The sequence below is a fragment of the Athene noctua genome, chromosome 2 (assembly GCF_965140245.1).
Source record: "Athene noctua chromosome 2, bAthNoc1.hap1.1, whole genome shotgun sequence".
Lineage (NCBI taxonomy): Eukaryota > Metazoa > Chordata > Aves > Strigiformes > Strigidae > Athene > Athene noctua.
In genome coordinates this window covers 113,617,775-113,635,856 of record NC_134038.1, presented here as the reverse complement: position 1 = coordinate 113,635,856, position 18,082 = coordinate 113,617,775, and the positions used below count along the sequence as shown (strand labels likewise).

The 18,082-nt window shown below is 37.1% G+C and overlaps 1 protein-coding gene across 1 annotated transcript in view; it reads left to right on the top strand.

The window, feature by feature from the left end:
* Positions 1 to 18,082, top strand: part of PTPRN2 (protein tyrosine phosphatase receptor type N2) — a 685,048-nt gene that overhangs the window by 74,533 nt on the left and 592,433 nt on the right. The window contains exon 2 of the mRNA XM_074899931.1: positions 1,998 to 2,048. Within this exon, the coding sequence (XP_074756032.1) occupies positions 1,998 to 2,048 (51 nt within the window). The remainder of the gene's footprint in view (positions 1 to 1,997; positions 2,049 to 18,082) is intronic.

Sequence of the window (18,082 nt, the reverse complement as noted above, 5' to 3'; positions counted from 1 at the left end):
TAAACAAGATAAAGACAGCCTTTTGGAAGTCCAGGATGGCAGTTCTGCTACCCTCTCTCCTGGCTTCCCTAGGAATAGAGAATTCAATTATTTCATGATTGTTGTGCCCAAGTCGGCCTCCAACTGCCACATCACCCACCAGTCCTCCTCTGTTCACAAAGAGGAGATCCAGCAGGGCACCTTCTCTTGTTGGTTCACTCACCGGCTGTGTCACGAAGTTATCTCCACACATTCCACGAATCTCCAGGACTGGTCCTGCTGTGCTATATTGTATTTCCAGCAGATGTCTGGGAAGTTGAAGTCTCCCACAAGAACAAGGGAAAGTGATCATGAGGTTTCTCCTAAGTTCCTGTAGAATATTTCATCCACCTCTCTGTCCTGGTGTGGTGGCCTATAGTAGATTCCTACTACAACATCTGCCCTATTGGCCTTCCCTCTGATTCTAAATTCATGTAGTTCTGCTTGCCTAGCTCATACCTAGCACTGTGCTAATAAATTCTGCTGAGAGATACAGTATATTCGTTCAGGTTTAATGATTTGCTAATACAGTTACCTGCAGAAAGGCTCTGTAGGTATATATAAGGTACACCATCCCCTTGAACTTTTTTTTTTTAGCAGGGTTAGGACTCGGGTAATTCATAGGTAGAGCCTTGAGCCTTTCAGGTTTTTTGATAAGAACAGACTACTTAAGCCATTTGCCTTTCTAATGAACAGAGATGCTTGTACTCTGTGAAGGTAGGCATGGCTGGGGAGAGAGGACTTGCTCCTGTGTTTAGATGTGGTAAAGTTCCTGGCTTTTTTTGATGCCTAGTGTGAAACCATTCAAGATACCTTAAGCTTATATATCGACACAGGGAGTTATAGAAATTAAGTAATTTCCTAGAGAATTTAAAAGGCTTAATTGTGAAAATGTGTTCTATAGGACAGTTTCTGTTTCAAAATACAGCCTCATTCCTTGGATTTTATCCAGTCCTAGCTCTTTTTCAGGAAAAAAAAGTAAATAAACTACTCACTGGGTTAACAGAGTGCATGCCCTTAACGGTAGCACGATACTTCATGCTGTTTCTGCACTCGGTCCTTGTCCTCATCCTCCAGTGTGGAGTGACCAGAGGAGAGGTGTATCTTTCTCATTTCTCTGCTGTCATTACAAATATCAGCAGGAGTATATTTTATTTGAAGATAAAGGGATAATAACTAGTGTTTCATTACCTGGTTAGGTGATACTAAGAATAGGGGAACAGAATACTTCATCTGTGAAGATGTGTATAAGTGGATGAGCTAGGATTGCAAACTTGATTGCAGTTTCTAGGGTGAGGTATGGGGCTGGTGCATTGGGGGCCCATAAAGTAGCATTTTTTGGAACAAATTTCCCTGCTTTAAGTGGAAAAAAACTCCTAGGATATTTTTCATAGACCTGTACTAATTTGTCAGAGCTGTCTGGAGGTATCATGGTGTTGGTATGGATAGCTTAATTTTTAGGCCTTTCTCCAAAGTGTTAGTGCTCCTGAGGATCTAGGCATGGTCTATGGTTGCAATTACTAAATTCAAGCCAAATTTGAACAATTTATACCCAATTCCTAGGCTTGTCTTATTGCAGTACAAATATTCTGAGGAAACTCCTAATTGCTTGGTGTATATTATTGTAGTGTATTGCAGCATTACTGTGCTGTGGTAACATAACATATTCAAAATTGAGAATAAAGTTCCTTAAATTACTAAATGAGAGACATGCACAGAGAAAACTGAACCCCCAGTAGAGGAATGAGAGAAGAAAAGCATTGAAGGTTATTCTGGACATAATCAGTCAGTAAGATGTGCTTTCTAACCAGACCTGTTTCCACATTCTTGACTTTCTGTATGGTCCTATTTAGACTCTTAAGGCCAACCCAATATCTGACTCTTGCTGAGAACTGAATAGCCTGAGAGGTCTTCAGTCTGCATTAATTATCTACAGTTTGAAACCTATATTAATTTTTACCTTTCTGTTGTGTTTTTAGGCTGTCTGTTTGAGGATGACCTTTGCAAATCTTTCGAAATCTGTGTAAATGGTAAGTCTTCAATATTTGGTTTGCTGTCTACTCTGTCCTCTGCTGTGTAATTGCTATGTGGTCTATTCAATAAGCCAAATCTGTATGAGTTAGCAGGAGAGAAAAGGGGAAAAAAAGAAGTTCCAGGTATGACTATTCTGGTCAGCAGTTATGGGAAATGTAATAGATTTAAAAAACACATAAATATTCTCTCAACCTTGAACAACATCATATTCTTTCATGAGAAACAGGTTGTAATTTAGTTAAATTCACTGAAATATACTAACACTTAATTTGTCATAATACAGGGTAAAAATAACTGTTCTGTTATCTTCAGGTTGTTCATGGGTTTAGAGGATGATGTTGAGTAACTATCACTCTCCTTCTCTTCAAAAGGTTGTTAATTATTGTAATAAGAAAGAAGGTCTCAAAGGAAGACTACCATTCTTGATTATGCTGCTATCTTTTTCCGTGATTTTACTTGAACTAAACAGAAGCAGCTTTCTGCTTTCCTTCACAATTTCTTTTCAGAAAGTCAAAGCCAACACAAATGTATGAATGAATCTAATGGAATAGTAGGAATGACTTTTTCTGATGGTACAAGATTGTTAATGTATTATATGAAATCATTTAAGTCCTCATCAAGCATGTACCATGTTGAGAGAGATATCTTTTGAAGCAATTACCGTTGTAAAATATGTAGATCCATAATTAGGGATTTTAAAAAAAATTTAAGTACTATATATGAAACTTCTCTTTGTGAATATATAGCATAAAGAAGTTTCGTTTTCCATCAAACACAAGAGCCAATAATATGGGTCTCAAAATAGTTAAATGTTATTAATATCCTAATTTAACAAACATTTAAGATGAAATGAGATTAAATTTCCAGTATTATTGAATGTCAGACAAATGACACGGGAATGGGCTAAAAAGAAATATAGTTGAGGAGTTTGGAAGAATTAAAACAGGTAGAAGATAAGAAACAGTGCATTTATTAACATCTCCAAAGGTAGTTCTTGTGCAAAAGAGTAATTTGAAGTTTTTCCAATGATATGTAAAAATCCTTCATTGACAATTCCCATGATTGACACTGAGGACAGTGGCACTTTTCTACAGTGGTACATTTTGCTGACTACCAATGATATTCAGTGCCTAGCTGTAGTCTTCCCCAGTGTGAGTATATTTAATTGGGTTTTATGATAGGCCACTGTTGTTAAATCTGACAGACAGTGTATAATGGGAAATTTATGCAACAGATGATAGTAACAAATGTATGTACTTTGGTAGCAACAAGTCTTCAACAGAGACGTTGTTGTAAATGTTAATTCACAGCTTCTTGCTCTACTCGTTTTCCAAATTGAAGATGCAGTTTCTAAAAAATCAACCTGATTTTCATTAGCATGCAAAATAAAACTAGGGAAACTGTATCTGAATTCAGAATGGACCCCTTCTGTAGATCTACTCTTATTTTAGCATAACTAACTTAAAGAAAGGTCATTAATGAATGAACCAGTTGATCAATGATATTTCCTAATGGCTGATCTTAATGAAAAAAATACATGTGGGGATTCTGATAATGTGTTTAAGGTCCCTGTGAGGTATTTCATTTCTTTGCCCTAACTGGGCAAATGTCTAGAGAGGATTTTAAATGCTGTCCTGGATGCAAGTAAAAGTACACCATTCTTGAGAAGACTAACAGAATCTTTGGAAGATCATACTTTGAAGTACTAAAAACCCATCAGATTTTACTTTTGATATGTACCAGAGAAAAGGGCCTCTTGCTTCTGAGCAGTTTTCATTTTTCCTGTCCAAACCGCTTCTGGTTAAACAGTATCTCTGAATTTCTTCAGAAATCCTGATATATTAAAATGTGAGTGCTTTGCTGGATTGAAAGCTCAGGAACTTAAGTCTGTGGAGGTCACTATGCTCAGGAGCAGATTTTACTTTGTGTGTTGCAAGGTCATGGAAAGGTCTGCCTCCTTTGTTGTCACAGAAGTGCAGATTTTTGAAGTACAGTGTGAATGTGGGTAAGAAACAGCAGCTACTTTTGGGTAGCATCTTTGAAGCATCTGTGATCTGCAGATCTGAGTCTGACTCCTGCAGGAAGGCTGATAATTTTGATCTTTCTCTCAGCAAAGGTAACTGAACTGACCGCTTTTTCAAAAAGGAAATTGGGTTTGCCTATTGAAGACATAAGTCACAGCATTTGCTATCTCATGTCATCAACTGGAGACTTCAAGTACTTGTCATGCATCAGACATAAAAGGATAACCGAAACACCAATAACCGAGCTGTTTCATAACTTTAAAAAAATACTATTCTTCTCATTTATTTTGAAGAAGAGATTAAGTGACTTAAAGATTGTGATAAATGTTCATTTGAATGAATAAAAAAGGGGTGTTGAAAGAAATTTCTTTTATTGCTAAAAGAAATGTAACCCAATTGTAAGATTTGATATAAACAGCATAACTGTATTGGTTACAGAGTTTGCATCTGCTTAGGACATATGTTATTTTTGCAGGGCAAAGAACCTGCTGTAGTAATGATTGTTGACTTTTCTGCTGCTTTCCCTCATCATAAAGGTCTCTTCTGGCTTCAGTGATGGGTTCTCACTTATGTTTGTTTAATAGCTCCAGGAGCATTCATGCAATATTAATTTATTTCCATAAACCTTTTATCAGTTTCCTGAGCTGCAGTGACTCATCAAGTGGTTAAAAAAGAACATACTGTTTCATGTTTATTTTAATGGTTTAAGGATAAGCCAGGCAAAAAGACTGAGTTAGTTTTCCTGGACCCTTCCTTTGTAAATTTAGAACTTTGCATGGTAAAGTGGCTTAGGTGACACTTATTTCACTTCTAGTACATCATTACCTCTGTTTTACAGTTGGAAGAACTGATATTTTCGCCCACTGCTTGAAAGCTTGCAGGTAAAAACTTAATATGAAAGGTGGATATGCTTATGAGCTGCAGACCCTAATAGAAAATAATCTGGCATGCTATAATCTTGGAAATGCTTGCTCCCCAGTAAATGCTAATAAGCTGCTATAGGTGCCAAAGGAAGCAAATAACATCTTAATTAAACAAGGTATATAGAAGGGAAAAGAATAATATAAGAAATAGGATTTGAAATGTACACATTGTGACACCGCTGAGGGTAGAGAGGGGTAGGGCATTCACATGTTCACATATGTTCTGCTGTCTGAGTTAGAAGTAGATATTTAAGCAAACGTGTTTGCCTGTGTGTGTATTTTTAATTTCTTAACTATTATGCCTAGAATGCGTTTGTATGAAAAGGTAAGAAAAAGAAGCACCAAGAAGGAATTTTTAGATGATCTGACACAGACATTCTTCATTTATTCTTGAACACTCCTTCTATTTATATATGAAACCTAGTACAGTTGGATAAGTGGGAATATGTCATGTTCTGGTTTGCATTTTAAGGGCTAGGTAAAGCAGTTCATGTAAAAACCTGAGCTCACACAGCTTCCTTGTTGGAAGGTTTAAACAAACTGACTCCTGAAAGCAGCAAAGCAAAGACTAGTTCTTACCCTTTCTTATGAAACCATGCTATTGAATTCTGGTAGTGCCACTGGGAAAGACACCATGTGGTATAGATAAAAGCATTCATTTCAAAATAACCATCCCTTATTGTCCTCGTTCCTCCCTTTATTAAACTGTTTGAAATGCTCATTTAGGAGGATGGCATTCTCTCCTTTAGGTTTAATCTCCAGATATTTTGCTTCAGAAAGAAGCTTTGTGCTGTGTTTTATCCATGTGTGGATACCATGATATCTTTGCTCCTTATCAACAGAGCCTTTATAAATCAGGGCACTTTTATTTATGAAAGACGTTGTAGCTGCCAGCCTCATTCCTGCTTGAAAGCATAACAGAGTTCATGCAGACAAGATCAGATTGTAGAAAACAGCTCTGTGAGGCCAACCAAAAAAGTTAATTAAATACAGTCATTGGTGCAGTGTGCATCGTTAAGTCAAGCCTCACTGACAACGACTAAACTTCTCTTAGGAAGACATGGTCTAATGTACACAGTAGTGTTTGAAGATGCTGTGCTTCTGAAAGGCTGTATAAACAGCTATGCACAGCTGAATCAATATCACTTTATGTATGCAAGCTGCACTTGTTAGGAGGGACTTAGGTTAGCATGGTGTGTCAGAGGCGTCCAAGCATTGCAGTACAAAGTCATGAACCTTTCCAAGTTTGGATGTCTCTAGATAGTTCAGAATATTAATGTGCTTTCTTCCTCAGTTACAGAGCTCCTTGAACATTTGGAATATAAGTGATTGCATGTGCTGGTGATGAGCCATAAATGGTAAACGTGTGCTACAGATGATAAGGGAGAAGAGTCAGGATCCCTGAAATGGTTTCTTGAACTTAATGTGTTACACTTTGAGGTTTTCCAGATCATTGCACAGTAGGATGGAATTACAGAGGGAGATGCACCTCAGCATTGTTTAGCTAACAGATGTCTGCAGCTACATCTGTGTTTGCAAGGCACTGCTCTTACAAAAGCTATCGAATTTTTGTCATATAATACTATAAATCTGTGCCTAAGCTTTCTGAAGCTTTTCAGTAAGCATCAGTGCTTGTTATAACTAAATTCAGACTTCTGAGAAGTAACGCTAAATGCTACCTCTACATACTGCAGCTTTACTGTGTGTACAGAGAAATTCTGTTCTTTCCAAGGATATGGCAATTCTTCACAAATTACTGAAGTCCTGATACCACCCTATGAGGTAAAACTGATGTAATTTCCAACTTGAATACTGGGGTGAATAGCAATACATGTATTTTTGGAGTAAAAACCTGACCTATTATTTAAATATAGGGATTAATTTTCAATTGTTCTTCATACCAGTTCAAGGAGATCACTGGATTTTATTTTATTTTTTTTTTTATGGAGACTTAATTTTTAGAAATATGCTTTGAATAAGTATGTCAGAAGAATGTCAGAATCTGGTGTGATACTCAAGGAGTAAACTTTAGGCATCTACCATTGTATAATGGTATTCTGAAAACCCACATCTTCAGAAGTATTTACACACTTCAACTGAAATCAAGGGTGAGTTAACACCTAAATATTCCTGAGAATCTGCATTTATGAGGATAGTGCCTTAGTTATCAGGAATATTTTACATGTCTTAGAGTTCATACACACCTTTTGAAGTAATTGTGTGGGAATGAACACCAAGATTAAAATTTGCTCACTTTTTCCCCTACACTTTTTCTCCATTGTATTATGTGACCGTCATGTAATAGGAGCCAGTAAATGATTCAGAGTTTGGGATGAAGACTCTGCTTTCCCATTAGCCTGTGTACTCCCTCATGTTAGATCTTGCTTCCCTTTGCCTTATGAAGCTCTAAAGACATCTGTGTTATTGACAGTGTCAGAGCTCTTCAGGATTAATGAATGGAAGAGACGTTGCAACACAACTTCTGTTATGAACGGTGATAACACAATGAAAGGGAGCAAGAGATGATGACTGAGGAATTTGAGGGTTTCCCAATTCTATGCCATCCCATCATGCTGCTGCTTTGCAAATAAATTGCACTAGCTCAGTTTCTAAACTAGGGGGTCTGGTTTGCTACTTGGGTATAACACTGTATATTGAGTATACACAGTGTTCACTAACAGGAACACTTTCAACATTAATGATGAATGTTTCTGAGCTATTTGAGGTAAAAGCACTGTACCATGAGGTTAAAAATGCCAGTGCAGTGATGACTTCATCTGCTTTATCTTTCAATAGTGCGTGGTGCTTTTTTTTCTCTTTGAAGAAAAGGCCCATCAGTTTTTCAAACTATCTGTGTCTTGTATTTCCATAAACCTTTTATCAGTTTCCTGATAGGTACCTGTGTGATAGTGGGGTAGAAGTGTCTAGCATGACTGGAGTTAAAACTGGAGGAGTGATCAAAGCTGAAGTTACAATCTTCTCATTAGGAAAAGATGCTTAGCATGATAATGCAACTACAATTATCCACTGTCCCAGCTGTCACTAAAAGCTTTATCGTGTTGGGTTTTGTGTTGGGGTTTTTGTTGGTGTTTTTTTGTTTGTTTGGGGGTTTTTTGGTGTTGGTTTTTTTTGTGGTGTGGTTTTTTTTGTTGTTTTTGTTTTTTTGTGGAGAATCTCAAGTTTTAGGACAAAGCCATCACTCAGACTTCACTGGCAGCCTGCTGCTTAGCACCAAGTGAGAAGCAAGTATGTATAACCGTAAATCTACCACCAGCCATAGGTAATCCTTTATATTCCCGTGTCCTGTGCTAGTAAATAAGTCTTGGAGCTGCTGAGTGTTGCAGTGTTATTTCATGTGGACAGACCTTCTTTTTCTTACAGCTCAGACAGGAATGCTGCTGTGTTGTCATCTGGTAACTTTCATTTCTACCTTACTGTTGTGACTTGCAGTAGTGTATTTATTTACTTGCTGCAAATACCATCACTGGGTTTCACAGAACCAGGGCAAGCACTGCAAGCAAAATTGCTTAACCAGTGTATGTTTGAGTTATTGGGGGGGGATTCTGATGTTTGATTCAAGAAGTTTGGTTAAAAGACTCCACTTCCCCACCTGTAAGCAGGGGGCACAGGAGGGACCTAGACCATTGGAAAGTAAGCTTAATTATCTAGTATATCTCTCTTTTACCCAGATTATATCTTTGCGGTGATAAGGTGGAGGAGCCTCCAAAATATTATGTAATAATCTGATATTAAGTAGGATTGAAGTTCTGGAACTTTTGGATTTGCCCTTTTTTATTTTTTGAATATTCAGTATTTCTCCACTGAATATTTAAGTTGATATGAAGTCTTCACTCTTATAAGATGTGTCTGTTCATTTATTAGGAAAAAACCCCCAAATCCTATTTGTCTGCTGCTTTTTGGAACTTGTACCAGGCAGGATGCATGCAATTTAGGGTAACTTCAAAAATGTATGTTACAGTGGCATGTTAAATGTTTCATGAAAATATATTTGGGTATTTGAGGTATTGCCGTATCATATCTTATTGGTGTGTGGTGAACCCCCTAGTTAACTCTTCTTGGGTAAGCTATGTAGCAGCTGTTGACACGTTTGTTGGACATGTTCAGAGATGTTCCCTATTTCATTAATTTATTACTTTTTTTTTTTTTTTTTGAGTGCAATTGTAACATTTGGGAGACCATGGAAAAGTACAGCCTGTTTGAAAAAAGGCATTAGGGAGACAGTAAAATTTGTGCCTGATGAATCATGAAACACAAGAGCCTGAAAAGGACAGTGTGGTCTGTAGAGAAGAGAACACAAAGGGATAATGTTCTGGCAATGAGGTGGAAAGCAAACGAATCCTAGTTTGGAGTGGCGATGCAGCAGTGTGCCTCTACTGAAAATCCAGCACACTTTCTCCCCTTCCTGTGTAAAGGGTCATTCAGAAGTGTTATGGCTTACTTCATAAGATGTTTGGGTTGTGGCTTTTGAAAAAATAGAATAATAGGAAGTTTTTTTTCTTTACGTTGTTCACTTCTATTAAAGAGAACCAAACACACAACAAAACACCTGCATAAACTTATTTATGAACAAAGAGTAGTAATAAAAATTGTCAAAATGAGAGCTGTGAAATTGGTGAGTTGACAATGACAGCAACACAGCCATAGTGTGATTATTGGGCAACTCTAGATTTCAACAAGAATTTTTTTTTTTCCTCGTGTTAAAAGGATATCTTCTGCTTAGTGTGTTGATTACTTACATATGTGTAATTCCCAAAATGAAGTGCAAAACTTTGGATCTACTTACTTATTTTGAACTAGAGCTAGTCTCTGTTAGATGTGATATTTGCCTTTGTCCACCTGAATATCAATAAGTAAATACTGTCTCAGTGCAGCAGTGGTTAAATGGGTCAATAAGACTAATTACTATCATTAATTATCAAGGTACTTTGATAACTAGAGGCATTGATGGGAGCGTCTAAAAAAGGATAGATTAGAAAACTTTGAACATATTTCCTGCCTGAGAAAATCGTACAGTTTTTTAATAATCATGCTGCTTGTATCTTTCTCTTTGAAAACTTCAGTAATCCTGTCTAATACTACATATGCTTAAAATATGGGATCATGAATCAGACTATATATTTTCAAAATGTACCAGTTTTACAAAGCCATTAATGATGACTTGACTATTCACTCTGCATTTTCATGGGTGTGTGGGAGGCAAAGCTGTAGATTTCTTAAACGTATCCTGAATAACATACTTTTGGATGTTTCTTTGCAGTTACAAATTTCTCTGTGCTAAAGATGCCATACTTTTTTTTTTTTATTATTATTATTTTTTTTTCCTTTTTTTCTTTGTTGTTTCTTCAAAAGTTTTGTTTAAAAATCCTTCTCCCTGTTTGCTGGTCAGACTGTGCATCAGTTGTCTGCTGTTGCATTACAATAGTCATTTAATGAACAACTTTTTGTTGCTGCCTTCATAGTATTTGGCAAGCACTAATCCATTTTTTCTAAGTATTAAATGCTGTATTCCCTTATTCTCCCTTAACATCCTCTACTGCTGTCAACCTTCTTAAATCATGCTGATCCTACCTTCGGGCCAATAGAGGAACATGCTGACACAACAGAAAGAGAAACCAAATATTTCTCAATTTACACAGAACAGCAGCCAAAGTTATTTAAGTAAAGGACTAAATTAAAATAGTTTGGGACCATAAAATATATTTATTGTTCTGTCTACTTTAGAGCAACTTTTGTTGCTGTTACCATGGAGGTTTTGGGCATGAGAAAAAACTCTTTAAATTAAAGGCTTAAATCTTTAAATCAAATGGCTTATAATGGAGAATGACTTTTCATTAACAGGTCTTTACATGTTAATTAACAGTACTATGAAAGTTCACTTTCAGATTGTCTTATTTGAACAAAAAGGCTCTCACTGTTATTACAGAGCATTTATTCTAAGCCCTAAAATAAAAAGAAGGCATATACTTCTTACTGGAAGTCCTTAATTTGGACTATACTGGGACCAAAGTAGAACATTCGTCTGAAGAGAGCTAGGAAGTATATGCCTTCTTTTTATTTTAGGGCTTAGAATAAATGCTCTGTAATAACAGTGAGAGCCTTTTTTGTTCAATGACCTTATTTAATAAGAACAATCTGAAAGTGAACTTTCATAGTACTGTTAATTAACATGTAAAGACCTGTTAATGAAAAGTCATTCTCCATTATAAGCCATTTGATTTAAAGATTTAAGCCTTTAATTTAAAGAGTTTTTTCTCATGCCCAAAACCTCCATGGTAACAGCAACAAAAGTTGCTCTAAAAGTAGACAGAACAATAAATATATTTTATGGTCCCAAACTATTTTAATTTAGTCCTTTACTTAAATAACTTTGGCTGCTGTTCTGTGTAAATTGAGAAATATTTGGTTTCTCTTTCTGTTGTGTCAGCATGTTCCTCTATTGGCCCGAAGGTAGGATCAGCATGATTTAAGAAGGTTGACAGCAGTAGAGGATGTTAAGGGAGAATAAGGGAATACAGCATTTAATACTTGGACTCTAAACTCTTCAAAGAAGGATGTCTGTCAAAAGGAAAATTGTTCTAGTTTTTAATGTAATACAGCAAACATTTATGTTAATATTGAATATGCAATATTGTGATAAGGTTGAAAATGCGTACATAATTTGTTCTGTTTAATCTTAGTTCTTTAGAGGTCACTCTTTCTTGCTGGGCTTTATTTCGATTTATCTAAAAAGAGATTTATTCTAGCTCCAAAAAGTGTCTGTGTTTGGGTTTTTTTATTTAAGGGATTAGATCACATTAGGTAAAATTATTTTGTTATATCATGAAATATTACCCTCAACAAATGAGGCCAAAAAAAGATTTTTAGGTTTCAATGTATTTTGTTGGCATGGTAATTGAAAATAAGTTATGACAGGAATAGAGGTTAACAACATATTTTAGAATGGAAGGCAGCTGCAGCTTCAAAAAGGTTATTTCTCTGCAAAAACCTGTAGAGAAAATCAGTCTATCACAAAGAATCCTTTTCCTATCCCCAGACATCTCTTGGTCAGCACACATTAACTGAGACTAAGTTCTGGAGATGCCATACTGTATTTGTTTAGGCTGGGGTAGAGTTAATTTTCTTCACAGTAGCTAGTATGGAGCTGTGTTTTGGATTTGTTCTGAAAACAGTGATGATAATACAGGGATGTTGTAGTTACTGCTGAAGAGTGCTTACACAGGGTCAAGGCCTGTTCTGTTTCTCACCCTACCCTACTACTCACCACCAGCGAGTAGGCTGGGTGCGCACAAGGATTTGGGAGGAGACACAGCCAGGACAGCTGACCCCAGCTGACCGAAGGGACATCCCACACTGTATGACATCATGCTCAGCAATAAACTAGGGGCAAGGATGGCGTGGGGGCCACTGCTCAAGGACTGGCTGGGCATTGGCCAGTTGGTGGCGAGAAATTGTTTTGATTTGCATCACTTGTCTGTCTTCAGTTTTATTTCTCTCTTTTGTTGTTTTCCTTTTCATTACAATTTATTGTTATGCTTCAATTATTAAACTGTTCTTATCTCAACCTGTGAGTTTTCTTGCTTTTACCCTTCTAATTCTTTTCACTCCCCATCCTTCTTGTGGGGCAGTGAGCAAGCCGCTGTGTGGTGCTTAGTTGCCTTCGTGTTAAACCATGACAAATACTTTCTCACAGCTGCAATGACTTGTGAAATTAATGGAATGGTTCCTTCTTGCTTTGGTTAAACAAGTATCCCACAAATGCAGACCAGCTTGCTCAAATAATACCATATGATTTCTCCCCAGTTATGAGGAGAACAGCTACGTTATTTCATGATAGAACAAAGGAAATGATAGTTCAAAAGTCTAGGGCCAAGGGGTTTTCATCATACATTTCATTTGAGTACAGCAGTACATGAGTAAATATTTTCATTTTTAATCTGAATGTCTCTGCATTAGATATAAACGGGAAATGGGCATTTGTTAATTAAGCTGCAGTAAGTGCAAATTTCAGTGCCATTACAAGCTGCCTTTTTAGAAACCATGACAATGACATTAAGCATTTGCTAAACAAAATCTGCTCCTGTATGTCATGCAGTTTGCCTCCTGTTTACTATTAAGAAGTTGTTGGCACAGGCAGAAGACATTTTGTTAAAAACAATAAATAAACAGAATTTTCTTGGTCTGAAATCAGATGTTTGCAGAAGTATAGTCTTAGATGGAAAAAGGAGAGGAGGCATAAATATTTTTCTTCCTACTTTTCAGGCTTTCCTTTTTTATGAGCTGGTGCTTGTACGTTTGGTATTGTGATTTTTATGGAGCTGCAGCTCTCCTTATTATGTGAACCTGCACCTCCAAGCACAGAAATGCTTTCTAACCACATGAAACTACAAATCTGTTACGTCCTTGTGAGGAAGGCTTTTTATAGACATCTTCTGCAGGACATTTGGGACCATGATTTTTGAGTCCCTGTCAGCCTCACAGAGTTGGAAATGTTAGTTCTTGCTCCCAGAACAGCACCCTGGGATAATCTCTGCCCTCCCCATGGCAGCTGATCATCTTTCAGTAACATGGGGAGGAATCATGCAGCCAGGAGAAGACCAGGAGGGGGTTTAATCCTACTGCATGAAATCTGGGATGCTCACTTGGATGTTAATACATATACCACAAAGAGACCTTTTGGATAAAAAAAAAATAAAAAATCCAGAGATAATAACAAATCCCCTGAAGTTGAAAATTGTAAATAAGAGGCTGTGAACTACCTCTTTTTCTCAAAGTGCTGCAAAACTTAGTCCCATTCTCAGTTCATATCTCCTAGACTGTTCTTTATGTTGTTTCCAGTCATTGAAGCCCAAGCTAACTCTCTTGCTAGAAAAAATAGCACATTACAGCTATATAATCAATGCCATAGTCTAAAACCACTCCATTAAAGGAGAAAAAAAATGCAAACAATGTGAGAAATCTCATCTGTCTCTTGTATAGAAAGATAATTATGATGATATGTGAGGTTTTCTTAGTGGAAAATAGAAATTAATGCAGGTCATTGATTTTTAAAAAGCATTATCCATTGCTAGACAAGGATATTTTGTAAGTGGCCTAACATACTTGCAAAGGAGCAGAGCCATATGTCACTGCATCAGGGTTGTCCTTTGGCTTGAATAAAATGAGAATGTGAAAGATTTTATTGCTTTGGGTGTTAATACTTGTTGTAATCAAGATGAAACAGAATTATGTACAATATCAGTGTGGGAGATACTGCAGTTCAAGTGGCAACAACTTTATGGAGGAGCAGATTGATTTATTTCTACTTGTTTACTGTCTGTGCCTGTGAGCCGTGCTGTCTGCATGGCTGGATCTGTGCTCTGCAGAGGTCTGTGAGTATTGTGCACCAAGTGGCTAACTCTCCCCCATGAGCAGCATCTTGGAAATGTCTTACACAATTGCACTTGAAGAAACTGTGAAGAGTACTGACTAGTGGCTGTTTTTACGGAAGGTGGAAGAGAATCTGAGTAGGGCTTTAACAACTCATAATTTCATCTTTGGCTCTTACAGTATCTGAATCAACTTCAGACTCATCTGAAGAATATAGCTTTTTCTGGAAGGCTGAGAAGATGATAAGATATTCTGACTTCAACTACTCCTTACAGCTGCTTTGGTGAGGTGGACAGGGTCAGCAAAAGTAGTGGTTTGCTCTTTCAGCTGGGCCCCAGTAAGCGCTATTCTCTGGAGCTCCTCAGCTCAGTGTTGTTTTTCCACGTCTGGCCATGCTGTCCTTGCCGTATCAGAGCTGAATGTGACAGTGATCTGACACCTTCTTGCCATAGCTGGGGATGCCCTGTGCAAGCAGTGTTTGCTGCTCGAGGGAAGGAAAGCTGATTTTTTTGCAAACTGAGTGTGGGGATGCTGAAAGGGGCTGGGGAAGATGGTTCAAGACTGTGGAGGGACCCTGGAGGCATGTAAGAGTGGGAGGAAGAAGTGAGAGGATCCCAAAGGTGGGAAAAGGCTGGGGACACTGTGGCTCCCACCAGCTCTCCTTCCTATTCACACCCTCACCCTTCCATTCCTGGGTGTCACCATAAGTGAAATTCAGTTTTGCCTCCATGGATGAGGGATTTTCTAGGCAGTGAAAGGAGCCTCAGAGTTGGGTAAGGAGAAGATGTGACTCTGGATACTTTTCTGAAAAGGACACCTATGGAGAAAGCATGACGGTGAAGAGGTGTGGATCCAGTGCAAATAACTTTTATTTTTGCTTTGTCAAGACTGGGGTAAAGAAGCTATTTCTGTTGGGCCAGGCTCTCAGATTAACTTGTATTCTCTGCTGCAGCAGCCAGTTGGGTGAAAAGCACAGAAATTGTTTAGCCTACCAGATCCCTACAGAGAATCATTGGACATTGTTTCTGTTGACACTCCTTTATACCTCCACTTCCATCCCTAAATCTGTTACTAAATAAATAAATATTAATCTTGAATATTTGCTCTTTAGATTCAAAGGAGCCCTCCACACATCTTACTGTGCTAGGTCTTACTGTGCCAAGTCAAATGTCAGTAGTAGCTTAGGGGTTTCTAAAAGCCTATATGAACCTGAGATATATGTAATGTTTTGGTAAAGCTACACCTCGCCAGCAATTTTGAAAACAATAAAAACCAGTACTTAATGAGGGTTATTGTATATATTCAGAAATAGCATGTAAATAATATTTGCTGTAGGCATCTTTTGACTTTTATATTATCTTATATTTGGATCCATAATTTAGTATAGTTCAAAAATATAACATTATTTTCACCTTTTTAAAAGAATATTTACTTTTAAAAGGGAAACTTGCCTTTTTCTTTGGGGAGGAAAAGTATGATATTTTGGAAAAAAACAATTGTCACTCTTTGCTTATTTGCATTAAGAGTGCTTGTGTGAGGAAAAGGCTAAAAGTTTTAGTTTACTTGAGGGGTGAGTTAACTCCAGTGCCAGAGATCTGGAAGATCTTATCCAAGATAGAGACACATAATGAGGAGAAAGTTTTATTTTTCCTGCATCTTCCACATCCTTTGAGGCCTTATTTTTAGTGAATATACAGTATGAAAAAATAGTAAATTAAATCTTTTGTCTAAATTGAGAACTTATGAAAGAATGTGTCAGAAAGGGCCATAAGACACAGCACTTGCATGGACATCCCTCTTGTTTTGTAGGTATTTTGAGAGTTAAATTGTTTGTTTGCTTGTTTTTCCTAGTCAGTCAAAAAAGCAAAAATTCTGTGATGACCTGATGTGATTGTTTAATAACTCTTCTGCTATTTCTGAGCAGTCGAGAGTCTATTTGTCACCAGTGCTGAATAAAGCCAGTAGGCAGGCATAGCAGGTTATGATGTCTGACTACATTAATCATAATGCCTGTTTAAACAGGTTTAGTCTGTTATTGTTGTCTTGCCCTAACCAGCAGTGGTTCAACAGTAACTGGATGAATTACCTAATCTCTAAATCCCACTACTATTTGTTTTGCCTGATGCATTTGCAGGGTTGCTAAGTTAGGATGAAAGGTGCTAGCACTGTAGAGCTGTTAGTCAGATGGGCTTGATTGACAGTCCACAGTGTCAGGGTTGTGATTGAAACTACTGCAAAGGGAAGCATAACTGGAGCAACATAACCTGTGATTCCACAAAAATACCATTACTTAAGTCGCAATGTTATCTGTCAGGGGTTGGTGCCAATGTGGTATGTGGAGTTGTGGATGGGTGCCATAAAGGCAGCTTCGTCAATGTTATGGGAAATTCTGAATGAATAGATAAAGCCAGATGCCAAGTTCTACTCCAGAATTACCTAATAACCTTCTTTGTGTGTTCATTGTTGTTTCAGTGACAATGTGAAACTGGTAAGCGAGAACATTACAGAAGTGCATTCACTACTCTAACAAGTTTCACTCTCAAAAATACTTGTTACTCAAACTCACTTCAGAGAAAGCAATAACATGGCCTAGAAAGTAATTTTTAGTACAGGATTTCGAATACTTGACGTACATTCTATTTTTGTTTCTGTGAGAATTGAATTATCAGATGTAGTGGTGTTATGTATGATAGAAAGGAAATTCAAAGAAATTGTCTCATATGAGATTAGTCTGAGAAATCTAGGAATACTAGTTAATTTGCCATATATCCAGCCATGTACCTTTTCCTGCTAAAATTAGTTGTCAGAGAATGGAAGAGAATCAGTGAAATTGGTGTGCAGTAACAAGAAGTAATAACATAATGTGGAAAGCTGATGAATTCAGGATTGGTTTTGGTAATAGGCAGTAGAGGTAGCAAAGAATTTCGTAGCTTCAGAGAACTTGAATTATTTTAACCTTTTTTAAGAGAATATTTACTTTTAAAATGGGAAACGTCTTTTTGATGGGGAAAAAGTACAATGGTCTTATGAAAAATAATTTACAGAATTGGTCCCTAATAGAGCTGGCAGATACCAAAGAGAAGAAAAATAAATAAATCAAGGCTTAGAAAAATTAATTAAAGATGGCAAAGTTTTGTAGTATTTATGTGAACACTTGCAGCTTTGCAAATGTTTGCTGTTTAGAATGATTCAGCATCAGCCATGAGTGGCAGCACTGACTGATAGTTTATAGTTTGTTTAAAAGTATTTGGGTTCCCTTAGTAAGGTCACTCTTATGTCAGGAAAAAGCTTGTAAGTTTTCTAATGTCTTAGAAGTAACTTGTTGAAATGCAATTATTTTTTTCTTTGTGGCATACTACCTCTCTTACAACAGTGTTTATGTGTACCTATATTATGCAACATAAACATGGTCAAATATGATGTGTAAAAAGTCTTAAAGGAAATGGGTGTTAAGATGTTCTCCTACTAGATGAAAGAAAAGTTAAAATTATGTTTGTGTTATGCATACTTATGGTATAGTTTCTACAGCTTTTGAAAACTCGTGTAAAAGAAGCTGTTAACTAAATAGTAAGATATTATGGTCTTGGGCATGGCTTCAGCAGATACGACTCTCAAGTTTGCTTGTTTGTGCTGCTGTGGCCAGGATTTCCCTTCCGAATCCTAAACCTCATTTGGCTGCTCTCTCCAGCTTCCAGA